The 24,688-nt window shown below is 33.3% G+C and overlaps 1 protein-coding gene across 1 annotated transcript in view; it reads left to right on the top strand.

Annotated features, from left to right (window-relative positions):
- The window catches only part of SPATA1 (spermatogenesis associated 1), a 35,142-nt gene that overhangs the window by 6,641 nt on the left and 3,813 nt on the right, over nucleotides 1–24,688 (top strand). The window contains exons 4-11 of the mRNA XM_064493392.1: nucleotides 2,508–2,561; nucleotides 2,655–2,880; nucleotides 10,134–10,248; nucleotides 10,994–11,054; nucleotides 15,379–15,490; nucleotides 16,171–16,296; nucleotides 19,165–19,343; nucleotides 21,553–21,651. Coding sequence (XP_064349462.1) covers nucleotides 2,508–2,561; nucleotides 2,655–2,880; nucleotides 10,134–10,248; nucleotides 10,994–11,054; nucleotides 15,379–15,490; nucleotides 16,171–16,296; nucleotides 19,165–19,343; nucleotides 21,553–21,651 — 972 coding nt within the window. The remainder of the gene's footprint in view (nucleotides 1–2,507; nucleotides 2,562–2,654; nucleotides 2,881–10,133; nucleotides 10,249–10,993; nucleotides 11,055–15,378; nucleotides 15,491–16,170; nucleotides 16,297–19,164; nucleotides 19,344–21,552; nucleotides 21,652–24,688) is intronic.

Raw genomic sequence — 24,688 nt, 5'->3', positions numbered from 1 at the left:
ATCAGGCACTAAAATAATGAGGGTGTTTTTGTGTGTGAATTTCTTTGGGAAGAAAAGAAAAACAAATTTTAAATATGATCAAATGTGATCATACAAGTAATATATACTTTTAAATTTAAATGATAGTGTTTAAAACCTTTTTAAACAAGTGTTTCTGTTCTAGAGAAAATGGTTCTCACAACTAGCCACCCAAACATATTTTGGGAGTTGGGGAGGAATCAGCTGTTATCTGTTGAACACTCGTATTTGTAGCCTGTATGATTCAGTGACAGCATTTTCTAAGCAGAGCGTTTTCCTAGCTGAAATTGTCAATCCAGCAAACAATTAGATCTCAAAGTTTCTGATTTCTCATATTTATATAAGGTTTATTTTTTTAATCAAGATTTTCCATTTTTTTTCTGACCTCCCCTTTTGATTTCTTTTTTTATTGAAATATAGTTGGTTTACAATGTGGTAAGATTTTCCATATTTAAACTGTTTAAAAATGCAGTATATTTCTATTCTACTCTAGTTAACATATCATTATAATGTATTTACTTCTGTGATTATTTATTAACATGTAACTCTGCTGTTAGACTATATAGCTCCCTTTATTTATAGCAGGGACTTACTTTTATTCACTATTATATTTATAATCCATGCCTAACAAGGTGTTTAGTACTCTAAGGCATTTAAATGCTTATTGAAAAAATTAAATAATGAATAATAAATGGAAAAAATAAGTATTTCCCCCCAAAGTAGTACTGTAGAAGAATTTGCTATGTGGAATTCTTGGGATCAGCACCTAGATTTGAAATTTTTGTCATTAGAATTCTGTATAATATGCCAGAAGATTAATTTACTAATCTTTGAGTTAGTTTTCCTTAAGCAGGGAAGAAAGGGGACAACTCTCATAACTTTTTGTTCTCTTTCATGATATGTAAAACTATACAATATCAATCACAGAATTCTAGATTGACAGGGACCTAACAGTTATTTAAGTCAACTTCTACAGTTCTTCTAATATTTTATTATTTTTAACAAATATTTATTGATGTTTTTCTATATATAAAATTAGAAAAAAATAATTGGATATGGATCCTGCCCTTAAAGACTATTATTCAGTGTAGTAGTGAAGATAAAATATATAAGTAATTAAAATAGCATATTTTGTGTATTCAGAAGAAAAAAAGATTACTTCCAGCCAGAGAAGAGGGGAGATGGAGAACTTTGAGGAAGAGGTAATACTCAGTTTGGAGTTTGACAGATGAAAGTTTGATCTTGCAAAGATGTTGGGTGGGAGAATCGGAGCAGAGAAAATAGAATGAGCATAGAAATGGCAAAGTAAACAACTAGGAAAGAGTGAGTGCTGCCCTTTTTTTTGGCGCATTGACTGTGAAAGGGAATAGTAGACAAGTTGCAAAAGTCGTTTGTTGAAGATCTTGAATGCCAGAATAATGAATTTGGATTTTTTTTTTCCTGAAGCTTTGGAATTATTGAGCAAGAGATGACATGATGAGAGCCTTAGGGGACTAGAGGCGGGAACTGTAACCAGAAGACTTTTGCAGCAGTTAGTCGAGAGATAAGGAGGGCCTCAGGAACAAGCTGCCTCTCGCATGTTATTCACTACTATTTTCTCCTTGGTTCTGCACTTTAGCCACAAAAACCTTCCTTTGGTCCTCAAATATGGCAAGCTTATTTCTATTTTACCATCTTTGCAATTGCCTGGAAATCACTTCCCCCTGATTTTCAAATAGCTTGCTGCTTCTTTTCATAATTCAGTTCTCAAGTATTATCTTTTCAAAAGGACCTTCTCCAACAGCTTAGTTTTCAGATATTCTTTCTCTAATTCCTCTCTATTATATCACTCTGTTTTATTTTCATTAATCACATAGAACTATCTTAAATCATGTTTATTTAATATCTGCTTGCCCCACGTAGAATATAAACTACATGAGAGCAAGGACTTTGCATTGTTTACCAGTGTATCCCCACCCCATAGAACACTACCTGACACATAATATGCCCTCAGTACTTGTTGAATGAATAGATGAGTAACAGATTGACTCTATGGATTGAATATTTAGAAAATAAAGTTTACAAAGAATGATCTGGTTTTGAATCCTGACTTGGAAACTTCCTAGCTGTAAAATCTTGGGCAAGTTACTTAACCTCTCTTTGCCTCAGTCTCGTCTGTGACCTCCATGTAATATGTGTGCCTGTCACATAGTATTGTGAGGATTAACTGAGCTTTATATGTAAAGCATGTAGAATAGTGCCTGGCACATAGTGACTTCATGCAAGTGATAGCCACAATTACCATTATTAAATGCATAGAATTTCTATTATGTTTCGTACAATGAATAGAAATAGAATTACATTCTACATTTTCTAGAATCTAACCTTAGTTACCAGCTTTTAAATTTGATTTTTTTTTTGTCACGGATATATGCCTTCCACAAAAAAGGGTAAAAATGATTGAAAAATATTAAAAAGCTTTAATTATTTTCTCATTTATTTATTTTTAGGTGAAGGCAAAGCAAGAATCAGAACTGAAACTCAAATCATTTGCTCCTCCATATGTATGTAATGTGACATTTTAAACTTATACGAATTGATTTAACTTACTGTTTTTAAATTATAAACTAATTTTTATAATTTCCTGTATGTTTTAGGCTCTTCAACCAGAATTATATTTGCTTCCTATAATGGATCATTTAGGAAATATTTATTCAGCATCATCAACAGTTTCTTTAGATGGGCGGCAGACTAATAATGGTGTTGCTGATGGAATAATCCACAGACCAGTTAGTGTAACTTTGTCAAAGGAAGAACATGGAACAGACCCCAGTTTTCTAGAAAACACTTTGAAAGAGCTTCTTAACAAGAATCAGAAAGAAGGTGATTTCAACTGGAATGGGAAAGACAAAGAGGTTGTTATAGTACATTTTAGTAGTCAGGTCTGTGAACAAATTCTGGGCAAATCTAGCCTTACAAATACAGGCAGTACAGGAGGAAAGCTACAATTCAATTTGGAGATATTTAAAAATAGTTTTGCCAGTTGGGAGGAAAAAAAGACAATTTATGTTCTATGCTAAAATAAAATCAAAATACACTACGGCACTTAAATAAACTCTACCACCATTTATAATAGTTTCAGATAAAGTTAAGGCTAAAGGAGAAGAAAAAGGAAGTGATTGCTGTATAAAACCTTGCTATTAATAAGTCCACAAGGATCTTAGCCAGGAAAACAGTATCAAACCAAAGCAAAACAACTTTAATGTTGGGATACATTTATATTCCAAAGAGTTAAAATTTTTTTCTGTTTATACTCATTAATTTGATGATGTCAGTTCTTAAAAAGTGGTAGGTAATTTAAAAAATTAAAATTAAACTTATAATCATGAAAATAAAACTGGTACTACACTCTTAAGAATTGAAAAAAAGTCAGTTGAACTTTTTTACCTTATTGCATACAGGAAATAAATTGTGTTAGAAAAGCAAATATACTAAACATTTATGAATTAAATGAATTTCCCCCAAACTAACGACAACCTTCATTACAGCCGCAAAATACACTTATTCTTAACTGGTTGCATTTTCTTCATCTTCAGTTATAGCAGTTCTTATCAGCTTTTACTATACTCAGTGATGCTCCAACCTCAGCCCCTTCTTTAATCTTAGGCATATTTAATATGCTCAGTAAGAGTCTTTACTTCCTTCTTTATCTAGGCATGTCCCTGCAATGTTAAATACAGCTTTCCCATCATGATATCAATTAGAAGTTAAATGGAAAAACACCTGAGTGGAATTTTATTATTCCTGAAAAGTACAAGATCAGGTAGCTAGTGAAGTGGACAATGACACTACATACAGTCATGAGTGGTGTCATATGTCATCCCCTGGGCTACTGGCCAACTTCCTGAACTATGCTCCTTGCACAAAACCTCCAAAAATCTTTGGTGAGAGTATTTAATCCTATGTATGTTACGTAAGTGTAATTTTTAAATAGTATTAATTTTTTGGTGCGTCACACCAAAAAAATTAACTATAATTTAAGTCAGAATCTAGTGTATGCTCATTTTAAAAAGTTCTAGAAACCCCAATAAGTATAAAGAAGAAAATAAAGATTAACAATAATTCCACCATCCAGAGATAGCTGTTAGTATCTGTCAGTATTTTGGTGTATATTCTTCCCTTTTTTTTCAGTTCTTGTGTGTATAAATATTTTTTTAACTTTTAAAAAGTGAGGACACATACAAACTCTTTTAAATGTTCTTCTTTTATTTTAGAATATTATCATACACATTTCATGTCACTAAATGTAGATCTACATCATTATAGCATTCCCTTGTGGTATAAGTTATTTATACAACCACATATTAATATTCTTATTATGAATAGTGCTGCAAGTAACAGTTTTCTAAATATAGCTTCATGCATTTGTCCTGTTATTTTTTTAGAAGTTTAATGGCTGTTTCTAAGGTAATGTTTTTGTTGTTGTTATTATTATTCTTAAATTCATTCATTTGTTTTCTTTTTTAGATTCCACATATAAGTGGTAACATATGATATTTGTCTTTCTCTGTCTGGCTTATTTCACTATTCTTCTTAAAAGGACTTTCCAACCTTGTATTCCATGCTCTTTCTGGTCACATCCTCCTCCTTCCCCAATAGAGATAATTACTACTTTGATTTTTTGAGATAATTATTTTCTTGCTTTTCTTTATAGTTTTACAACCTGATTATGCATTCCTTAACACAGTTTAGTTTTGTCTCTCGTGGATTTTATTTAGACAGAATCATATTGAAAGCACTTCGTTTGGGTCTTTCTTCTTTTATTCAACACTGTAATTGTAAGATTCAACCACGTTGTCTTATATAATACTATTTCATTTCTTTTTATTGTTGTATAATATTCTATTGCATGACTATATCATAATTTATTTACCTATCTGCTGATGGACATTTGGTTTGCTGTTTGGGGCGAACATATGATTTTGTACATGACTCCTAAATGCACATGTGCAAGATGATCTAAAAATAGTATATACCTAGCATTAGCATTGAATGCACATGTTCAACTTTGCTAAATAATTTCCACGTGTTTTCCAAAGTGGTCGTACCCAGCAGCAATGTCTGAAAGTTCCTATTGAACCATACTCTTGCCATTCTATCAGACCACATTCTGGATAATTTGTGTCAGATCTTTCTACCAAATCTAGCTTACTGATTCCCTCTTTAGCTAATCTGCTGTTAAACCCTTACACTGAATTTTTAATTCCAGACATTTTCTTTTTCTTTTCTAATGATTCTCTTTGGTTGAACATTTTTTCATATGTTTAATGGCCATTTGGATTTGTCTTTATTCAAATGTTTTGCCCATTTTATGTTAAGTATTTGTTCATTTTATGTACATGTATTTTTTCCAGCAAGTGTGTGTGTGTGTTTGTATATAATTCATTCTAGGTTTTAGTTTGTGGCTTGTCTTTTTATTCTGTTTATGATTCTTTTGATGAAAGAAATCCTTAAGTTTTATCAACATGCCCTAACAATTACAGAGATAAAAGTATTGACATTTTCAACTTTCTATCAGTTTTGCTTTATTTATTTAAAAGTGCTTTATTAAATGCATGCACACTTAGGATTATTATGTTTTCTGATGAATTGTTCCCTATATTATTATGTAATGTTTCTCTTTATCTCTGGTAGTAGTCTTTATTTTGAAGTTCACTCAGTGTGATATTAATACAGTCATTCTAGCTTTCTTTTGATTAATATTTACATAGCGTATCTTTCTCCATTCATTTACTTTTATCTGACTTTACGTTCAAAATGGATTTCCTGTAAACAGCACATATTTAAATCTTTCTTTTTAACCCAGTTTGGCAATCTATGCCTTTTATTAGGGCTGTTTAGACCATTTACATTTAATGCAATTATTGACGTGGTTAGTTTTAAATCTACCATCTTACTATTTATTTTATGTTTGTCTCATCTCTTCTATTTTCTTTATTTTTCTTATTTTCTTGGCTTTTCTTGATTGAGCAGTTGTTTTATCGTTCAATTTTAGCTCTACTATTGGTTCATTAGTTATTCCTCATTTTAAAAAACGTTGTTACTGTAGAGTGGAGGTTAGCAAACACCTATTGTTATTTTTTAAATTTTGATCCATGCCCTATGGCCTATTTTTTATAAATAAACTTTTATTGGACCACACCTGTGCCCTGTAGTTTACATATTGTCAATGATTGCTTTTGTACTACAGAGTTAAGTAGTTGTGACAAAGACCATATGGTCTGCAAATCTGAAATATTTACTATCTAGTCCTTTAAGAAAGTTTCTCTAGGCTGTGCATTATACACCTTTAATTTCAAGTATACTTTCAAGACACATACAACTTTTTATATAGTGTAAGAGCCTTAGCAGTATAAATCTATTTCTTCCCTCAAATCTTTTGTGGTATTGTTATTATACATCTTACTTCTACATATGTTATAAACTCTATATATATATTTTTTTTTTACCATTTTTACTTTATACTGTGAGTTATCATTTAAAGAGTTTAAAAATAAGGGGAAAATGACTTTTTAAATTTAGGAGAGTTTCTTTCCCCTCACCCAGTAAATCTATGCTTTTTATGTATGTGATCCTGGACCCAAGATGATCCTGGCAGCTTTTGCTTCTACAATTCCTTTTGCCTTTTCCTAGGACTGGTGGTGGGATGATTTCCTACCACCTCCTCAGTGGTAAGACTTTACAAGGCTACTGTTGGTGGAAGGGAAGTTATCTGCTTTTCCTTCTAGGGTAGATGGCTTTTGCTTCCATTTTTCCTCCAGAGCCAGTGGATTTTTGTCTGAACCCTAGGACGGGAGTTTCCTACTCCTCCCCATTGGCTTAAGGCTTTTGCTTTGTGTGAGAGAGGAGTGTTAAGAGGATGACATTTCATACCTGTGTGCCATTGATGGCTCTTTTGAGTCTCCTGCCCTGCCTCCAGTCTTTCTTGTGAGCATGTGATACAGGCACATGGAAGGAGCTAGCTATTAAGTATTGACTATCTTTAGTGTCTAGGGATGAGAGATTACAGATTGTCTTGATAGCCCACATTAGCCTTTAGAGTTCCTTAAGACTTTAGCTGTTTTATTCTTACTTCTTTTAAGACAGTTACCACTTCCTTCTGTGCTCTGCCAGAAATGAAACAATTAGTTTATTTTCTCTTTCGAGGGAATTGAAATCTGATTCGTTGCTACCTCAACTCTGATGAGTTCAAGAAGAATTATATAAGTTCAAGAAGATTATATAAGTGTTTCTCCTTGTTCAGGTGGGAGGACTCTTTTGACATTCTACATTCTAAGCAGAAGTGGAACTGCAGTTCTTAAGTTTTAATATAGTCAAATTTATTGCCATTTTCTTTTATGATTAATGCTATTTATGCCTTCTTTAAAAATTCTTTTTTCCTACCCTGAGACTATGAAAATTGGGTCCTGTATTATATTACAAACATTCTATGGTTTGCCTTTCACATTTAGTTCTTTAATATATCAGAAATTAATTTTTATGTGTAATGTGAAATGGAGTTCCTTAATTTTTTTCCATATGTACATTACCATTTATTGATGACAGTTGTGCAGTTTCTTAAAATTGTCAAGCTTCTGTTTAGTAGTGCCTGAGAATACAAAATATCTGAGCTCTAACATTGTGACATCATCAAATATGGCTGGTAGGAATATGCACAGAACGTTTTGTAAGTCCTTTAATGAAGGAGGAGAGAAGTATTGCTTTACCCATTTTTGCATGTTAAAATGGATAGTCTCTTCCATTAGTTATCTTTTGTTCTTTCCCATGGGTCAGTGCTACACATCTCTACATTTTGACATGCCTCAACTTTAACATGTGTAATACTCAACTCTGTCATTGCCCCCAAACCAGTATGCTTGCTTAACTTCTTTCACTTCATAATTCATCCAGTTGTTCAGACTGTGAGCTTTGAAAATTTCCTTATTGTAGAATGATAGATTCTTAGTCTAAAGGAACCTTAAAAACTACCTTGCCTAGCCTCCTTGCTTGTACTATATAATCTCCTTTCCAATCTATCCTCTTGAGTGCTGTCAGCATCATTCTTCTTATTTCAAGTAGAATTATTTATCTCCCTACTTAAAAAACCCTTGAAAGTCTCTCTGATTACTGTTTAAGGCCCACATTCCTTAAGACAGCGTAGAGAACGCTTCATACTCTGACTTCAAACCTAGGGCTACAAATGTTCAGCCATGTAGATTGTTCACTGCCTAACTCCAGAAGACTTTCTTCATATAGGTTATGATACGGATGGAGCTTTCGGAATTTGTTTAATGTGGTTGTTGGTTCAACAATTTTTAGGTATTATTAGTAATAGTACTATTATTATTGCAGTTTGGTGGTAGGAAGGGGAGAAAGAAGTACCCTGTAGTACAACTGGAGGTAGGTAGGGATTGATCCGTAAGATCCTTGCTTGCAAAGCTAAAATATTTTGTAGGCAATGGGAAGCCATCTGAAGTTTTTAATAGGAGTGGCATGTTTGGATTTCAGTTCTAGAGAAACAACATAGGTGACAATATGGAGACTGAGGTAATAAAGACCTGAACTTGGAAATGCAATGGAATAGAAATCAGAGCTTGACGTCTAGAGACTTCTAAGGATTGGGTATTGTGCTGAGTGCTTCACATGCACGGTGCCATTTTAGAGATAAAGAAACTGAAGTTAGAGAAACAACTTACCTGCGGTCACACCTGCTGTCATAATGCCAGGATCTGAGCTCTTGTGTGTTTGACTAAAGCCCACGCTTCACAGCAATGTGCTAGAGTAACACTGAAATTTTTTCACTATTGCCAAAAATGCTGTTATACGTAAGTACTTTGTCTTGCAAGTGCCATTTTCTTTGCTTAAATTCCTCTTTCTCTCTTCTTTGCCAGGCAAACATTTCACAGTTCAAAACATAGTTTCACAGTTATTACTCCCTTTTCTGTGCATCTGTAATGTTTTATATGGACATCTACTATTGTTCTCAAAACACTGTTTTTTTTCAAAAGTAAATAGACCTGCTTTCTTTTTCTTATTAAATTGCGTATGGAATTGAATGGTGCATTGCATCATGCCCTATAATTAGCTATAAGAGATACATGCCCTGTATTCCTACCAAAATGTAACTCAGAATCTATTTAGTTTTGCATTGTTATTTCTTTTTTGGGACAGGTGAGGGGAGTGGTACGTTACTATTAGCCTTTAAACAGCTGATACATCCATTCTTTGTTCATTTTGCCTTGAATGTATCTTTTAGAAAATCCCTGTTTGTTGTCCTTAAATGACTATTCCAATGCCAGCTGGGAAATAAGTGGTAGCAACCAGGCTAAAATTAAACCAATATGGGCTTCAGTTTGCAAAATATTGTGACAACTCTTGTAAAATAACTTTTCAAATATTAACATGACTCTAATTTTTTCTAAATTGAAAGAACAACTTTATTTCTCCAAGGGGAAAAAAATCTGCATAACAATGCCAGGTTCATAGATCTTTTGTTCACATAGATCATGTGGAGTGTTGGTGTTAATGTTTTAAAGACATTGTGTGGTTTTCCTATATGGAGAAGTTCTTTTCATATGAAGGGAGGTTTTATAAATGGAAATGTATATGAAATAACAAATGACATATATGCTCTGTATTTATACCAGTGCTTTCCAAAGAAGGATCCTCAGAATACTATTGTAAAAGACACTTTCGGCAAAAGCTTTCTAAAGACAACTAAGTTGGAGTAAAACCCAACTTACCCCCTCTTGCAGTTTCACACTGTACATAAAAACAGAGAAATCCTGCAATAGGGATGTGTGTGTGTGTGTGTGGGTGGGTGGGGGGATGTGTGTGTGTGATTTCTGTTCCTGTTGGGATTGTTTAATCCAATTTTTCCCAAACTGCATGGACCAAAGAATTCTCCTTTCATATAAGCTAATGGTTTATGAAATTCAGTTTGGAAATTATTGCTTTATATCAGGTATAGTAAAATTCATGGAGAATCTGAAACATGTGACAGGAATATATAGTATGTACATATAAAAACAAAAAATTATTCTAGTATTTTCTTAATATTATGAACTTTATTTGCTATGGATGAACATCAACATCAGCTGGGGGAAAAACCACTCCAAGTGAAACCCAGACCGGAAAAAATCAAGTGGGAAATTCTGAATTGCCAGGATCACTGGAAGATTCAGATAATGATTATTGTAGCAGCAAAAAAAGGTAATTAGTATGGATGTTGATTCTACATGTCATAATCTAAATCTATAAGAAAAAAGTGAGATATCCAGGCCAAGTTATGAAGACTTCTAGTTAGAACAAAAATATGAGTAAAATTAGTGATATTTTTAGTTATAATTATCTTAATTCTGATCTTTACTATTATAGACAAATATTTCTCTCTAATTTAATGAGGGGGTAATTTGTTGTTTAAATTGCTTCTGTTGTAATCCTTTGTCATCAGGGCAATCTAATGACAGAAAAGTTTCTGTCTTCATTTGCCTCTCTTAGAACTAGCTTTTCTGCCTCTCTTAGATTCTTGGTTATTAGTAAACTAATCATTATGCTTGAGTTTCACATTGGTATTATTTCAATCAAAATTATACTACTTAAACCACAGTTTTGCATATAGTCTTCTGAAATTAAGATAAGGAATTCTCTAAACAATTAGCCACAAAAGAACTATAAACAAAGTATGTTTACAAAATTTGCAGTTAGTTTACCTTGCTATAGATATTGGACTGTGACTTGAATTTAGCTATAATGAAATGTTGTTTTATAACTCATACTAAATGTAGTTTATGTTAATCCTTTATGAGTTTGAAAGATCATGGTTCAAGCTGACTTTTTAAAATTTTAATGTTTTATTTGTGTTTCTAGAATATTGAATAAAAATTTAAGACATGAAAAGTTAATATGCATGGAATCATTTTTTAATATGACTTTCAAATCTGTCGTTTCCTTTAAGTCAGTTTCTTTGGAAAAATGAAGATGATAGAGTTAATATCATTAGAAGAGAAGACAATCAGGTATGAATTTTAAATTTTCGTTTAGATGTTACATTGCAAAATAATATTTATACTGAAAGTGAAATGAAACTGCAGACTAAAATGTCTAAGTTTTCTAATTTTCCATGTAGAGGAAGGGCGATAACCCTCAAGAAAATTCAGGAGCCTGCAATTCAGTGAGATTTCTGAGGGTTTCATGCTCTGGGACATGATGAGATATGCCCTTTGAAGTAAAAGCCAGGTTTTTGTGCCTTGCCCCAGCTACCATGGAGAATGAGTCACCTAATGGACCTCTTTGGAATTTGGAGAGAGATTTACTGCATTCAGATGCATTGCTCCATTTTTTTTTTTTTTTTAAATCAAGTAATCCAAAGGACTGTCAACTTTGAGTGGGCCCAAAGCAAGAGGAGGCTCACAAGGTGATCCAAGAGACAGAGCAAGCAGTGCTGCCACTTGTGTGCTAACATCCATCAGGTCCAGTGATGCTTGCTACGTAGTAGATTGGAATGCGGAATGGGGTCTGAGACAAGCCCTGATAGGAGACTCACAGTTCAGAGCCTTCGAGTTTGGGAGCAAAGGCATGCCATCTTTAGCGAATGATTTTTTTTATTGTTGCTGGATATTAACAAAACATGCTATCTTCACACCTTAAAAATTTTCCATCTGGTGGGAAGCTTAATGCTATTTCACTGTGGTTTGTATTTCCCAGATTACCCATAAAGTTGATCTTGTTTTTATATTTTGTGGACTCTGTTTTGGTAACTGCTTTTTGAGCTGTTGTTTCAGGTATTTCTACTGTGTTGTCTGCCATGTATTTCTGATTAGTAGGAGTTTTTAATATACTCTGGAAGGTAGTCTTTTGATGCTTATGTATGTTGTAAATTTTTCTCCTACTCTGTGCTTGTCTGTGGTGTACCTTGCTTGATATGTTGTTTAAGTGTTCCATATCCTTCTTTTTTCCCACATTTTCTTTCTATGTCTTGGACTGAGAATAGTATATTAGAATCTCCTGTGATATAGTTTTTTTATTTATTTAGATTTATATATATTGTCAGGCACAAAGTTATTCTTATGTGAATATTAATATCACTTTCGCATTGTGATGTGTCCTTCTTTGACTCATTAAATGCTTTTTCATCCTGAATTCTCCCTTATCACATATCAAGATACAAACTTCTCCTTTCTTTGTGTTTACATTTATTTGGTGTATTCCTATCTTCCTCCTCCACTTTTTTTTCCCCCCAGCTTCTCTGAATTGCTTTGTTTTAGGTATGTCTTGAGCAGACTGCCTGGAGTTGGATTTTACTATGTGAGCCAGCCTGAAAGTCGTTTTCATTTAGTAGATGAGTTATGTCCACTTATGTTATTGCTAAGACTTATATGTTGGACCTCAGATTTGTCATTTTACTTTATGTTTTAGTTACTGTGTGTTGTTATGCAGTTTATTTGAACTACGCTCCTCAGTATTTGGGAAGGTTGAATCTTTGTTCTAATGTTTTACTTTATACTAATACAAATCTATGCTAGTATTCCTAGCCCTCGTTTTTCCCTTCTTTAAATTTATGCTCCTAATTTTGGTTTGTAGCCTCTAAAATTATTCTCTGAGTCCTACTTTTGTATTCAGGGCAATTAAAAAATAATCTTTCCCTCTCCTTTCTCCTCTCATATACTTTCAGTTGTGTTATTTCTACTTTGTCAAAGAACAGAACATTTATGGGCTTTGCTTCTGGTCTTATCTCCCTCACTTTTGTTTTAGTCTCACATCTATAATTAAATATGTTCAGCACTTACTGCCAGTTGTTTTGCAGAAGACTTTTCAATCATTTCTTGGTTCGGTTAAGTTCCACTTACAAGGAAAAGCTCGTAAGTACAGTCCCTTACTTCTTGCGCATTTAAAACTTTGTCTAGAGCAGGAGTAGGCAAATAGTGCCTGCAGCCTGTTTTGTGAGGCCTGGGATCTAAAACGTTTTTTACATTTTAAAAAAAGTTGAAAAAAAGAAGAATTATGACAAATACCATATGTGGCCCACAAGACCTTAATTACTAACTCTAAGGTCTTTTGCACGAGAAATTTGCTTATTCCTGCTTTAGAGCCTTGATACTGGAAGGATAGCTTGATTGGCTGTAACATCCTTGGTTTACACAATTTTTCCTTGAGTTTATTAAAATGTTGCTCTACTGATGTCTTGTTTTATATGTTACTGTTAAGAAGTATGATACCAACCTGATTTTCTTTTCTTTGTAAACTGGCTTGGGTATTTTTGTCTGGAAAGCCAGAGCGTTCCTCTAATGTGCGGTAGTTTTATCAAGCTATGTCTCAGTTGAGAGTTCTAAGTTCGGTTTTTCTGGATACCCAGTGGGCCCTTCCAGTATGCAGATCAGGACTTCTTTTATTTCAAGAAATTTTAATTCTAGAAAAAAATTTAAATAGCAGATCCATTCCATGTTTTCCCCCCAGGGACCCTAACTAGTCTCCTCTTAGGTCTTCCTTACCTTTTATCTATTACTTTCTCTCTGATCCAGTTTACTATTTTCTTTATGTTTCATTTTCTTTGTCCTTTTAGCTCTATTCTCCATTACCCTTACCGTATCTTACCTATTTATCATACCTTTTCCTTTTTTGGATACCTGCTATTTATTTCTGAGATAATTCTGTTTTTTCTTTAATTTCTTTCTTCAGTTTGGTCAATTTCCATTTTACGTCTTCCTATTTTTTTTTTCATTTTTATTCTGAGTTTCTAATTTTATTATTTATAGTATTCATTAGTATCTAAAAGTATTTTAGTCTATGTTGGGAATATTGTTAAGCTTTTCTCTGCTTCTTTGCTGCTGGTTTTGTTTTGGGTTTTTTTAGTTCTAAATTTTGTGGGTTTTCAAAAAGCAACTTTGGATGATAGATTATTTTGTAGATGTTTTCTGTGTTCATTTGTGTTGAATTTTTCTGTTTGAATAGCAGCAGGTGTTCTTACAGAGAGGGAGTGGTGTTCCGGTGGTTTATTCTAGTTCATAGATTGAGTGCTCTCTTCTGTGATAGTGAAATGCAGTTATTTATGTATTTTTAAATAGATGAGGTCTTTAGGGGAAGTGGTCTTCTTTCTTTGGGTTCTTTCCTACTAATTTAGTTCAACAAAGCTCTTATCGTGACCACTTTCTTTTGTCTTACCATCTAACCCTGAAGGAGCAGCTCTTGCTTCCAAAGCATTTCCTCTCATCCAATAGTTATGTCTTCTCTTAATTACCACCTTTGGCTCCCTATGTTTTAAAAGCCCCTTTCTTTTGGATTCCTCATACAAAGGGCTCTGATTTGCCAGTTCATATCCTTACTCTCAGTATTCCTCCACCACATGCAGGACCCTCTCCTTTAAATTGTGATGATGTTTACTGTGTTGTCTGAGTGTAGTGTTCTCTAATGCATAGTCCCCATCTGACTCTGCTCAGATGTGGGCCCCTGAGCACACTCTGCTGGTCTAAGGTATTTATTTCCACACTTACATGTGAATTAAAATATATGTAAATTTGAAGATCCTGTATTCTAGTTATGCTATTGACATAAATTATGGGTGATTTTATTTGCTTTCCCTTTATAGTAGTTGAAAGCATATGTGGATTTAATTTAATTTAGGTAGTTGCCATTATCACATGGGAACCTGACCTTGTAAGTCAAGAAAATAAAATGCAATAAACTAGAAAAGAATAATGAAACAAAAAAGCAGGGGTGAGGGCTTAATGAAGTTAAAAGTAGAAACTATTAAGTTCCAGAAGTAAAAAGCCCAGTAGGATTGAAAGCAATTCAAGATCTACAAAGTGGTAGTGGGAGAAACGTCAACATTGGCAAGGCATGAGGTGGTTTCTCAAAAACAGGTAGAAACACAACAATTAGTTGAGATGAAGGCAATATAACACAAATACAGAGGTGATAAAATAATATGAGTAAAATGTATGCTAAAATTTAAAAATGTGATAAGATTTCTAATTCTCTAAGCAAATATAAATGATCAGAATTGGCTCAAGATGAAAAAAAATCAATAGGCATCTGAGCAACATTTAAAAGTTGTCATAACAAGTGACTGAAATTAGAAATCTTGGAAGGAAGTCATGTTTAGAAAGGAATATGGATTCTTTTCTTCCCCTTCTTTTTAAATTTTAAGTTTAAAGCTCCTGTGTATAATATCCAAGTAATAGTGGAATGAGGAAGCTAAAGCACAAGACAGGGTCTCTAGTTACAAAGGCAGATTTGGGAGTTCATCACCACATAAGTAAAACAGTGCATTGCTGTTGCGCATTATCGGATATTTACAGATGTGTCATCCTACCAGATCGCCCTGATTTTCATGTTTGCTTACAGATAAGTAAAACCGAGTACCTCACCCTACCAGATCTTATTGATTTTCCTTCAGTTCCTTGTCGACCTGTTCTTTCTCCAAGAATAACTGATATCTCTTTATTACAGATTGAGAGTAAGTATGATAATACTGTAAGTACAGATGATTTTGTGAAGTAAAATTGAATAATGTGAATGGAGAGTTAATAGCTTAGTGGGTACAGAGTTTCAGTTTGGGAAGATAAAAAAGTTCTGGAGATGAATGAGGGTGGTGGTTGCAGAACACTGTGAATGTGTACAATGCCATTGAACTGTGCATTTAAATATAGTTAAAATGGTTAGTTATGTATATTTTACCACAAAAAGTTAAATTATTTTAAGGTATGTAACTATTATGTTGATTACTGCATATGTATGTCATTAATATTGTTTCTGCTTTTTAAGTATATACTCTAATATATGCATTTTCCATGTAAGATTTAAGTACAAGAACTTTGGACCCAAGATAAAGTCACTTAAAGAATTAAGCCAAGAAGTATAACTACATGAGCTTTACCTAGTTTCTCTACATGAATATAAATGCAGAAAAGACATACTGTATTGTTTACATATATATAGGTCCCCTGTGTATCACTCTTATTTACCGAAGTAACTTCTCAGTGTTTTCCATGGTGGCAAATGCTATACTGCAGCTAGAAAAACAGTAAAATGTATACTTGCTGTTTTAAGCACTTCTTAGTTTTCTAATCTGTATTTTAGGATATGAACCATCTTTTAGCTTTTAGACATTGATGAGTATGGGTTATAATCCTTTAGGAGAGAAGATTATCGAACAAATGAAACAAGTGAAGGAAGAAAGAAGATATCTGGAAAGAATTAGAGGAGAACTAATAAAAAAAGCTGAAAGGCTATTTGAACAAGGCAAATTGAAGCAATATCATGGTAAAGTTTGTTACACATCTTTTATCACTATAAAGGAAACTCAAATTTTACATAACTTATGCCTTTGGAGTAAATGATAAAATGATAATGTTTACTATTTTACTAGTATAGCTTAAGTGGTACATATAGATATAAGTTCAGTATAGGAAAGGTGAAATCATTGTTTAATTCTACTTTATATAATAAACACAACATGTTTTTAGTAAAATTCAATTTTTTTTAAATTTACATTTGTTTATTCATTTTAACATTCATTTATTAATGAATGAAGTACTTATTAAGTGCCTACTGAATTTAGCCCCTGTTCTATGGAGGAGATACTAATAGGCCAACACAATTTTGTCCCTGCCTTCAAAGTGCTTTCAGTGCAGTGGGGAAATGATGGTCAAGTTCAGTAGTAGTGATACATCCCGATGACTGCTGGGATAAAGGAGTTACAAATCCTGTGCATAGGAGTATGGAGGTAGAAAACGCCTAAATTAGATGGAGGAGAGGAAGGAGGGCTTCCAGGAAAAGTGGTAGACACCCTAGAAGCTGGAGCGTGCCGCCTCTGGGCTACAGGCCGTCAGGCATTGTTATCCCTCTGTCGTCTGCATCTCTTCCTATCTCCTTCCGCTCCCTTCTCCCCCATTCCTGGCTATTTCCTACTAGTCTTTCAATCTCAGCTTGGGTATCACTCTGGAAGCCTTCTTTCAGTGCCTTAGTCTTCCTAGGTGCTCAGTTTTTTGGTACGTGTGTCTGTCTGCTTTGCTAAACTGAATGCATGAATGAATGAATGAGATAAATGAGGCAGGAAAAATAGTTTCCCGGCAAAAGAATTAGAAAGTGTTGTTAGGATGGTAGAAATGGAAAAATGAGCCAAGGTGGAGGCAGTATAGGAAAATGGTTTGAGAGATGTTAAATAATTTGAGAGGCCTGTATTTTGGGTTGTATCTGAGGATAAAAAGGGTAAAAGGTATATACGGGGATTAACTGCTTTTAAGATTGTTAATTCACAGCAAAACTCTTGCTTCAGTACTAGGTTTGCCTGGAGGTTATGGACAATGTCAGGGGGTATTTCTTCAGGTTCTACTTCGTAATTAAAGTATATCGCAGAAGTGGTGGCAATGATCTGGCCTTGTTGTACTGTTAAAGAGCGATTTTATCAAATTTGAGTAATGGATTAGAGATCACAGGACCAGGATTCTAATACCAGAATAATCTTTTTACTTAGGCAAGTTGTTTCTCCTCTTTGTGCCTCACTCTTTCTATTTATAAAATGGAAATGATTCGTCACTTTCTATTTCAACAGGAATGTTTCTAGATAAAAGGCATGTATCAGCTGTCAAATGTTTACTGAGTCTACTATGCGCCTGACTTCTCAGCATTGTTGTAAATGCTGGGGATACAGCAGTAAACAAGTCAAACATGGCCCTGCCCTTGAGGAACTTGCCTCTAATGGGAGGAGACAAACAGTGAACAAGTAAGACAATGTCAGCTACTGATTAGAGCCATGAAATCCATTTAAAAGAGCGAAGTAAAGAGGGATGGAACCGGAGAGATGTTTTAGCTGGGGTGTTCAAGGAAGGCTTCTCTGAGGAGATATCCTTCAGGTCTGTTTAATAAAATGGCAGGCATGTAAAGAGATGGAGGAAAAGAGTTTGAACAGGAGGAACACTAAAAGTCAAGGTGCAGAGATAGAACTAAGCTTGCAGAATTAAGGACCAGTGTGGCTGGAGTGTGATAAATAAGGAGGAATGTAGAGGGAGAAAATCAAAAGGTCAGCAAGGAACAGATAGGCTCCTTCAAGAATTTGGATTTTATTACAAGTAATGTGGGAAGCCATTGGAGAATTTTTAAGCTAGAGATTTCCATGATTTTTAAAATATTTTAGAAACGTCAGAAATGGCTACTGTATGGAATAGCCTGAGGGGCAAGAGTGGAAGCAGAGAGACTTTTCAAAAGGTAACACAGCTTTCAAAAGATGAGAGTGGGTTGCTGAGGAATGCAGCATTGAAGAAGGGAGAACGTGCCAGAGACTGAAGTCAGTATTTTGGCAATGGTACTCGTAGACCTTGCTGAGGGGTTGGATATAGGGCATGAGGGAAATGAATAGCTAAAATCTTCAGTTAAAGTTTTATATATATATATACACACACACACACATATATATACACATACACACACACACACATATATATATGGTTATATATTTTTAACTAAATCACCTTATAGAATTTTTTAATTTGGGGTTTTCATTTCTTTGATAATCTTAAAAAAAGAAACATAAGCATATTCTGATATACCAGCTTGCAGTTTGTATTCCTATTAAGTTTATATTTAGATGCTCATTGATGTCTCTAAACTGGCGCAGTTTCATTTTGAATATTCTCAATCAGAAGTCTCAGGTTTAAGAAATTCTGCTCTATGGAAGTTTGGGGATATATTTGGAATAATTTTGATAAATGATAAATCAAAATCAGCTGATTTCACAAAATAAGTTTTTTTAGGGGCTAAAAAAACAAAGAAAATCTGAAAAAATATATTTTTGCCTTTTCTTTCTTAGCTTTAATTATATAAATAGTGAATTCAAATCAGATTATGGATAAAAGTAATCAAAATTAAAAATATAAACATTTTGCTATAAGTAGTATTTTTAAGAAAGATTTTCTTAAAAAAAAATTACAAGCTTAAAGAAGAACTTGGTTTTGGTTCCTGGATTTATCACTATTTTATTATATTTGTAGGCAGGTCCTTTTATTATCTTAGCTCTAATTTCCTCAGCATATAAGAGGGGAGGGAGAGGGGAGAGGAATGGTTTAAATTAACTCTAGGGTCTTCTTCAGGTTGAAAAGTTTAATCAAACTATAGCCTTTTCTCTTTTCGTAGCCTGTGATATTTGGAAGAAAAAGTACATTGAAACAAAGAAATTGACAGCATCGTTGGAGGAGATTTTAACAAAACTTCGAGAAGATTTGGAACTTTACTATAAAAAATTGCTCATGCAACTTGAAGCCAGGGAGATCAAGATGAGACCAAAGAATCTGGCAAACATCACAGACTCTAAGGTACTGCTAAATATGTTCACATTCTGTTAGAGAAGTTCTGTTTAAAATACATGCTTTGTAATGTTAGTGTTACCGTATCTAGGATGTTTTGGGCTACTGGTAACAAACCTGGCTGAAATAATAAGTAAATTCATGATCTCATGTAATGGGAACTAAGGAAATAACAATCAGCAGCTTATGATGTCCTTAAGGGCCGAAGTGCCTCTGATTATATATTTTCTCCCTGTTATTTTCAGTATCGGCTTCTTTCTAAGGCTGCTTTTCCTCATGATACCATCAGAGTTGCCTATGGCAAGTAGGGCTACGTGCCTCCAGAACAAGAGACAGCCTCTCCCAGATGCATGAAATATTTAAAACTTTCCCTTTTAAGCTGGATGGGGATCAACCAGGCCTACCCTGGATTGGTCATAATTACCAGGAAACACTATACACTGACTTAGACTAATTAGGATCTACCTCTGTGCCAGAGAAAGGATCACTTTCTGATTCTCTGGGAAAGAAATAAGTACCTGATGAAGTATGTCAAGAAAGTAATAGTGATCACTGCATTCCTTTTCCTTCAGTTGGGATTGGGGAGGGTGGTTTGATAATGACAGAATCTAAAGGTAGTGATATTCTAAAGAAATTATTAAACTATATTAAATTTTGGTCAATTCATTTTTTTTAAATAATCTTGAATCTTGACAGATGAAAGACATGAAGTTTTTTTTAGGGGGGTGGTAATTAGGTTTGTTTGTTTATTATTAGAGAAGGTACTGGGGATTGAACCCAGGACCTCGTGCAAGCTAAGCATGTACTCTACCATTTGAGCTATACCCTCCTGCTGAAGTTTATTTTTCAATTGAGTAAATTCCACCATATAATTAAAAAACAAATTCCAGAGGCCATTTATCAGTTTAATTTGTGTTAGTTTATACCACTTATCCAAAATGTATTATAATATGCTAATTATGATTGAGTGTAGATTTACCTTTAGATGTGATGAAATTAAAAGTTTACTATTTTTCCCAGTTTAATTGAGGTATAATTGACATGTAATATTGTATTAGTTTAAGGTGGAAACATGGTTTGACATATGTATATATTATGAAACGGACACCACGATAAGTTTAATTAGCATCCATCAACTCACAGTTATAATTTTTGTGTGTGTGATAAGAACTTTTAAGATCTACTCTCTTAACAACTTTCAAATATACAATACAGTACTATTAATTATAGTCACTGTGCTGTACATTACATCCCTGGAACTTATTTATCTTCTGTCCACAACTTTATACTTTTTGACTACCATCACGCATTTCCCCGTTCCCACCTCCCACCTCTGGCAGCCATCAATCTGTTCTGTTTCTATGAGTAAATGTTTACCATTTTAGATCAATTTCTTTATTAAATATTTTAAAGTAATTCTAATCTGATTCAGCTAATAAACCAGTATGCCAATTTCTAAAGCCTTGCTAAGTTTCTTAAACCTAGTCTATTCCTCTTATAGTAATAGTTATTGGTTTTTATGATGCTAATTTAATGGTAACTTTTATAAATACCTGTTTATTTTTATAATACATGAAAATGGTAGTAGACCCGAAAGGAAAGTGGTCCCTAAAACATAAAAAAATCAACAGTTCATTCTAAGTGAAGTAAGCCAGAAAGAGAAAGAAAAATACCATTTGAGATCGCTCATATGTGGAATCTAAAAAAGAAAAGAAAAGAAAAAGACAAATGAACATAAATACAAAACAGAAACAGACTCATAGACATAGAATACAAATTTGTGGTTGCCAGGGGGGAGGGTGGTGGGAAGGGACAGACTGGGAGATCGAAATTGTAGATTCCAACAGGTATATATAGAATAGATAAACAAGATTACATTGTATAGCACAGGGAAATATATACAAGATCTTGTGGTAGCTCATGGTGAAAAAGAATACAACAATGAATATATGTATGTTCATGTATAACTGAAAAATTGTGCTCTACACTGGACATTGACACAACATTGTAAACTGACTATAACTCAAAATAAAATTTAAAGAAATCAACAGTTCAATATTACCCTAAAGCAATAAGTTTATTTTATGGAATAGGTTATTTTCATGATTTGCTTTTTTGATATTTGATATCACTTTGTACTTTATATTTGCAAGGCAATTAAAATAAAAAATGAATCCATATTATACTAAATAAAGACATCTTCATATATTTCATACAGAATTACCTTATCATCCAGATCACTGAGGTTCAGCATGCTATTGACCAACTTAAGGGAAAACTGGATACTGACAAAATGAAACTCATAATAGAAGTTAAGGTACTTTGCATTTCCCCTAATCAGATTATAAAATTTATCTTGAAATAAAATATTTTGGGGTTTTAACTTTGGGTGTCAATAGTATAAGGGTAATAAGGATTGACTGCCTTAAAATTGTTAACTTAACAAAAAAAGGGCATGAATGGAAAAAAAAAAATAGAATGACAACAAAATCCTGTGAAAAGATTCATAACAAAGCCAAAGTAAAATTTAGTAAAATTTCACTAAGAAATAAAGGAAAAAGACCTTGTGAATCAGTATAGAGTCTCCATAAAATATTTTAGAAGTAATTTTCATATATTAGAGTCATTCATAAATAAGTCTGACAAACCACTGAGCTCTCTGAGCTCCCATTTAATTTTAATTTTTTCCCTCTCTCGGGTACTTACCTCATTCTCCTGGTTATTTTCATATATATATATATATATATATATATATATAAAATATTATATGAATGCTGTCGATTCACCTCTTTATCAGAAGTAGCTTTACAACACAGTGTAATGACCCCTGTCTAGACTCAGCACTGCTTAACAGAACTCTCTGCAATGATGGAGATGTTCCATACCTGCACTGTCCAGTGTGGTCGCTGCTAGCCACGTAAGGATGTTGAGCACTTGAAAGGTAGCTTGTCATGTGCCTGAGGAATTGAATTTTACTTTTAGATTTAACTTCAGTTCATTTCAACTTAAGGAGTCACATGTGGCCAGTGGCTACTCTATTGGGCAGCATAGTTCTAGATTCTTTTCACTGGTAGCATTCTCAGGGCTAAACCCTGGCTCAGCGCTGAGAAGCTTAAAACTTAAAATACAAAAAGGACAATTTTAAACAAAAAAGGAGTTATTTAATATTCTTATACAGTATGTACTCAGAAAAAATTCATTCAGTGAATGAAAACTCCCGTGTATTCAAAAAATGGAAAGAAATTCAATGTGGAAACTTGTCTACTCAGGGATAGTTGGATGGGTAGAAGGAAGTAATAAAAATACCCCCAGAGACTTTATTTATGGCTCTCTCAGTGCTCTTCAGAAAGCATACACATTAGTTCTTACCATTTTTGTGTATTTTAACCTTATAAATATCACATGTGAATGGTTTGAACCCATATTAGAATTATTAATGAAAAAACAGGAAAGACAAATGGAAAAAAAAAGAGAGAGAACTCAGTTTTCAGCCTACAGACTTGGGAGAAAAAAATCCTACATTTAACAATACTGCTTAATTGTCACATAGAGGATATAATAAGAATTTATTATTGATTTCTGAATAATTTACCCAAAACTACCTATAAGATACAAAACTAAGGGACAGAAAACCTAGCTTGAGTCTGTTGCAACCATATTCAAGATACTATAGCACAATCAGTGCTTCTCACAGTACGATGTGACATCACCTGCGCATCCTGTTAAAATTAGCAGTATCTGTCTGACTCAATAGGTCTAGGGCAAAGCCTGAAAGTCTTCAGTCCTAACAAACTCCTACGTGATGCTAATGCTGATGGTCCACAGACAATACTTGGAATAGCAAGAGTTCTTGTACCAGATGGCTTAAGTCTGAATCCTGGCTGTGCCACTTACTAGTTTTATACCTTGAGCAAGTTACTTAACTTCTAGGCACCTCAGTTTCCTCTGCTGTAAAATGGGGAGAAATAACAGTATCTGCTTCAATAAAAAATTTGGAGTATCAAAGAGATTCACGCTTGCCACAGAATAAACACTATTATATTTCTTAAGTACCTATTCAGTTTCTAAGGGCTGGCAATTAAGGGTTTTTTTTTGTAATTATTTTTAGGGGGCAGAGGTTGTGGGGTATTTTGGGTTTTGGTTTGTTTTTTACTATTTTCAGCTATTTTTAATATTTAATTAAATATTTTTAATATTTATATATTGAGAACAGATTTTTGAAACCTGAACAAAGGTAAAATTCTTTATCACTCTAGATTTTTAGAACAGTTTAATTTTATGAACAGTTTAATTTTATGATGCTTATATACTGATAAATGAAATTTGGTAGCATATTTAGCAGTTGCAACTTATGGCCTATATTTTACCGTAGTAATCCAATGGGAGTGAAGGCATTTAAGGCAAATGAGAGAAGACAGTGCAAACTGTTATAGAAACCCTTATTAATATGACAATTATATAATTTTAGAAAGGTAAAATGAAAGTTCATTTTTGAAAGGCAATTCTTTTTTATAGATGAGAAAACAAGCAGTTTCAGATTTATGCACATTGAAAGCTGAACTGACACAGAAGTTTAATACATCTTTACAATCTCAATTAGGTATGTTAACTTAAAATTTTCATTTGTCAAAAAACTTACTTACTTGAACAAATTTGTTTAACCATTGTTCTCTTTGGCAATGTTTTTTATAAATTATAAGTTTTATATCTTTTCCCTTTTCATGTGTGTATTATACAGTGTTTCAGGAAATATTAGATGTAAAAAACCAAAATGGTGCCTTTTTGATTATTTTTGAAGGTTTCAAATATATTATATATTATTTTATAGTACTGTATTTTATCATCTTCATTTTTAAATAGTCTTAAATTGTAATAGCTAGTATGACTATGAAATAAAAAATTATATACTTTAATAAATTTGAATCTAACTTGCATCCACAGCCATGATAGATTCGTACTAAGAATTTAAAGTTTTTAAATTAATTTTAGAAATAAAAAGACAGTAGTAATTCAGCAAATACTACAGAAAATGGTTAATGTTACTCTGCCATAAATAATTTTAAGTAGGAAATGAAATATTATCATAGCAGATGACTGTGAATAAGCATTTATTCCAACGTGGAGAGGAGGAAATGTGCAGGGAAGGCAGGATTTTATGTAAATCCAGAGTTCAAGGATGCAGATTTTTAATCTAAGTATTTATAGGAACTGATATAAGTGTAACACAGTAATATTCTTCTTAATTGCCTACGAGAACAGAAACTTCTATACATTTAAAAAAAGTTCTTTGCACAAAATTTCTCTTGTAGATAGAAAAAACAGTTGAGAAACCAATATCTTTAGGTAATTAAAAG

Source organism: Camelus dromedarius, chromosome 14 (genome assembly GCF_036321535.1).
Source record: "Camelus dromedarius isolate mCamDro1 chromosome 14, mCamDro1.pat, whole genome shotgun sequence".
In the NCBI taxonomy this organism is placed as follows: Eukaryota; Metazoa; Chordata; class Mammalia; order Artiodactyla; family Camelidae; genus Camelus; species Camelus dromedarius.
Note: the sequence above shows the minus strand (reverse complement) of the source record. Positions and strands in the feature narration are given on the sequence as shown.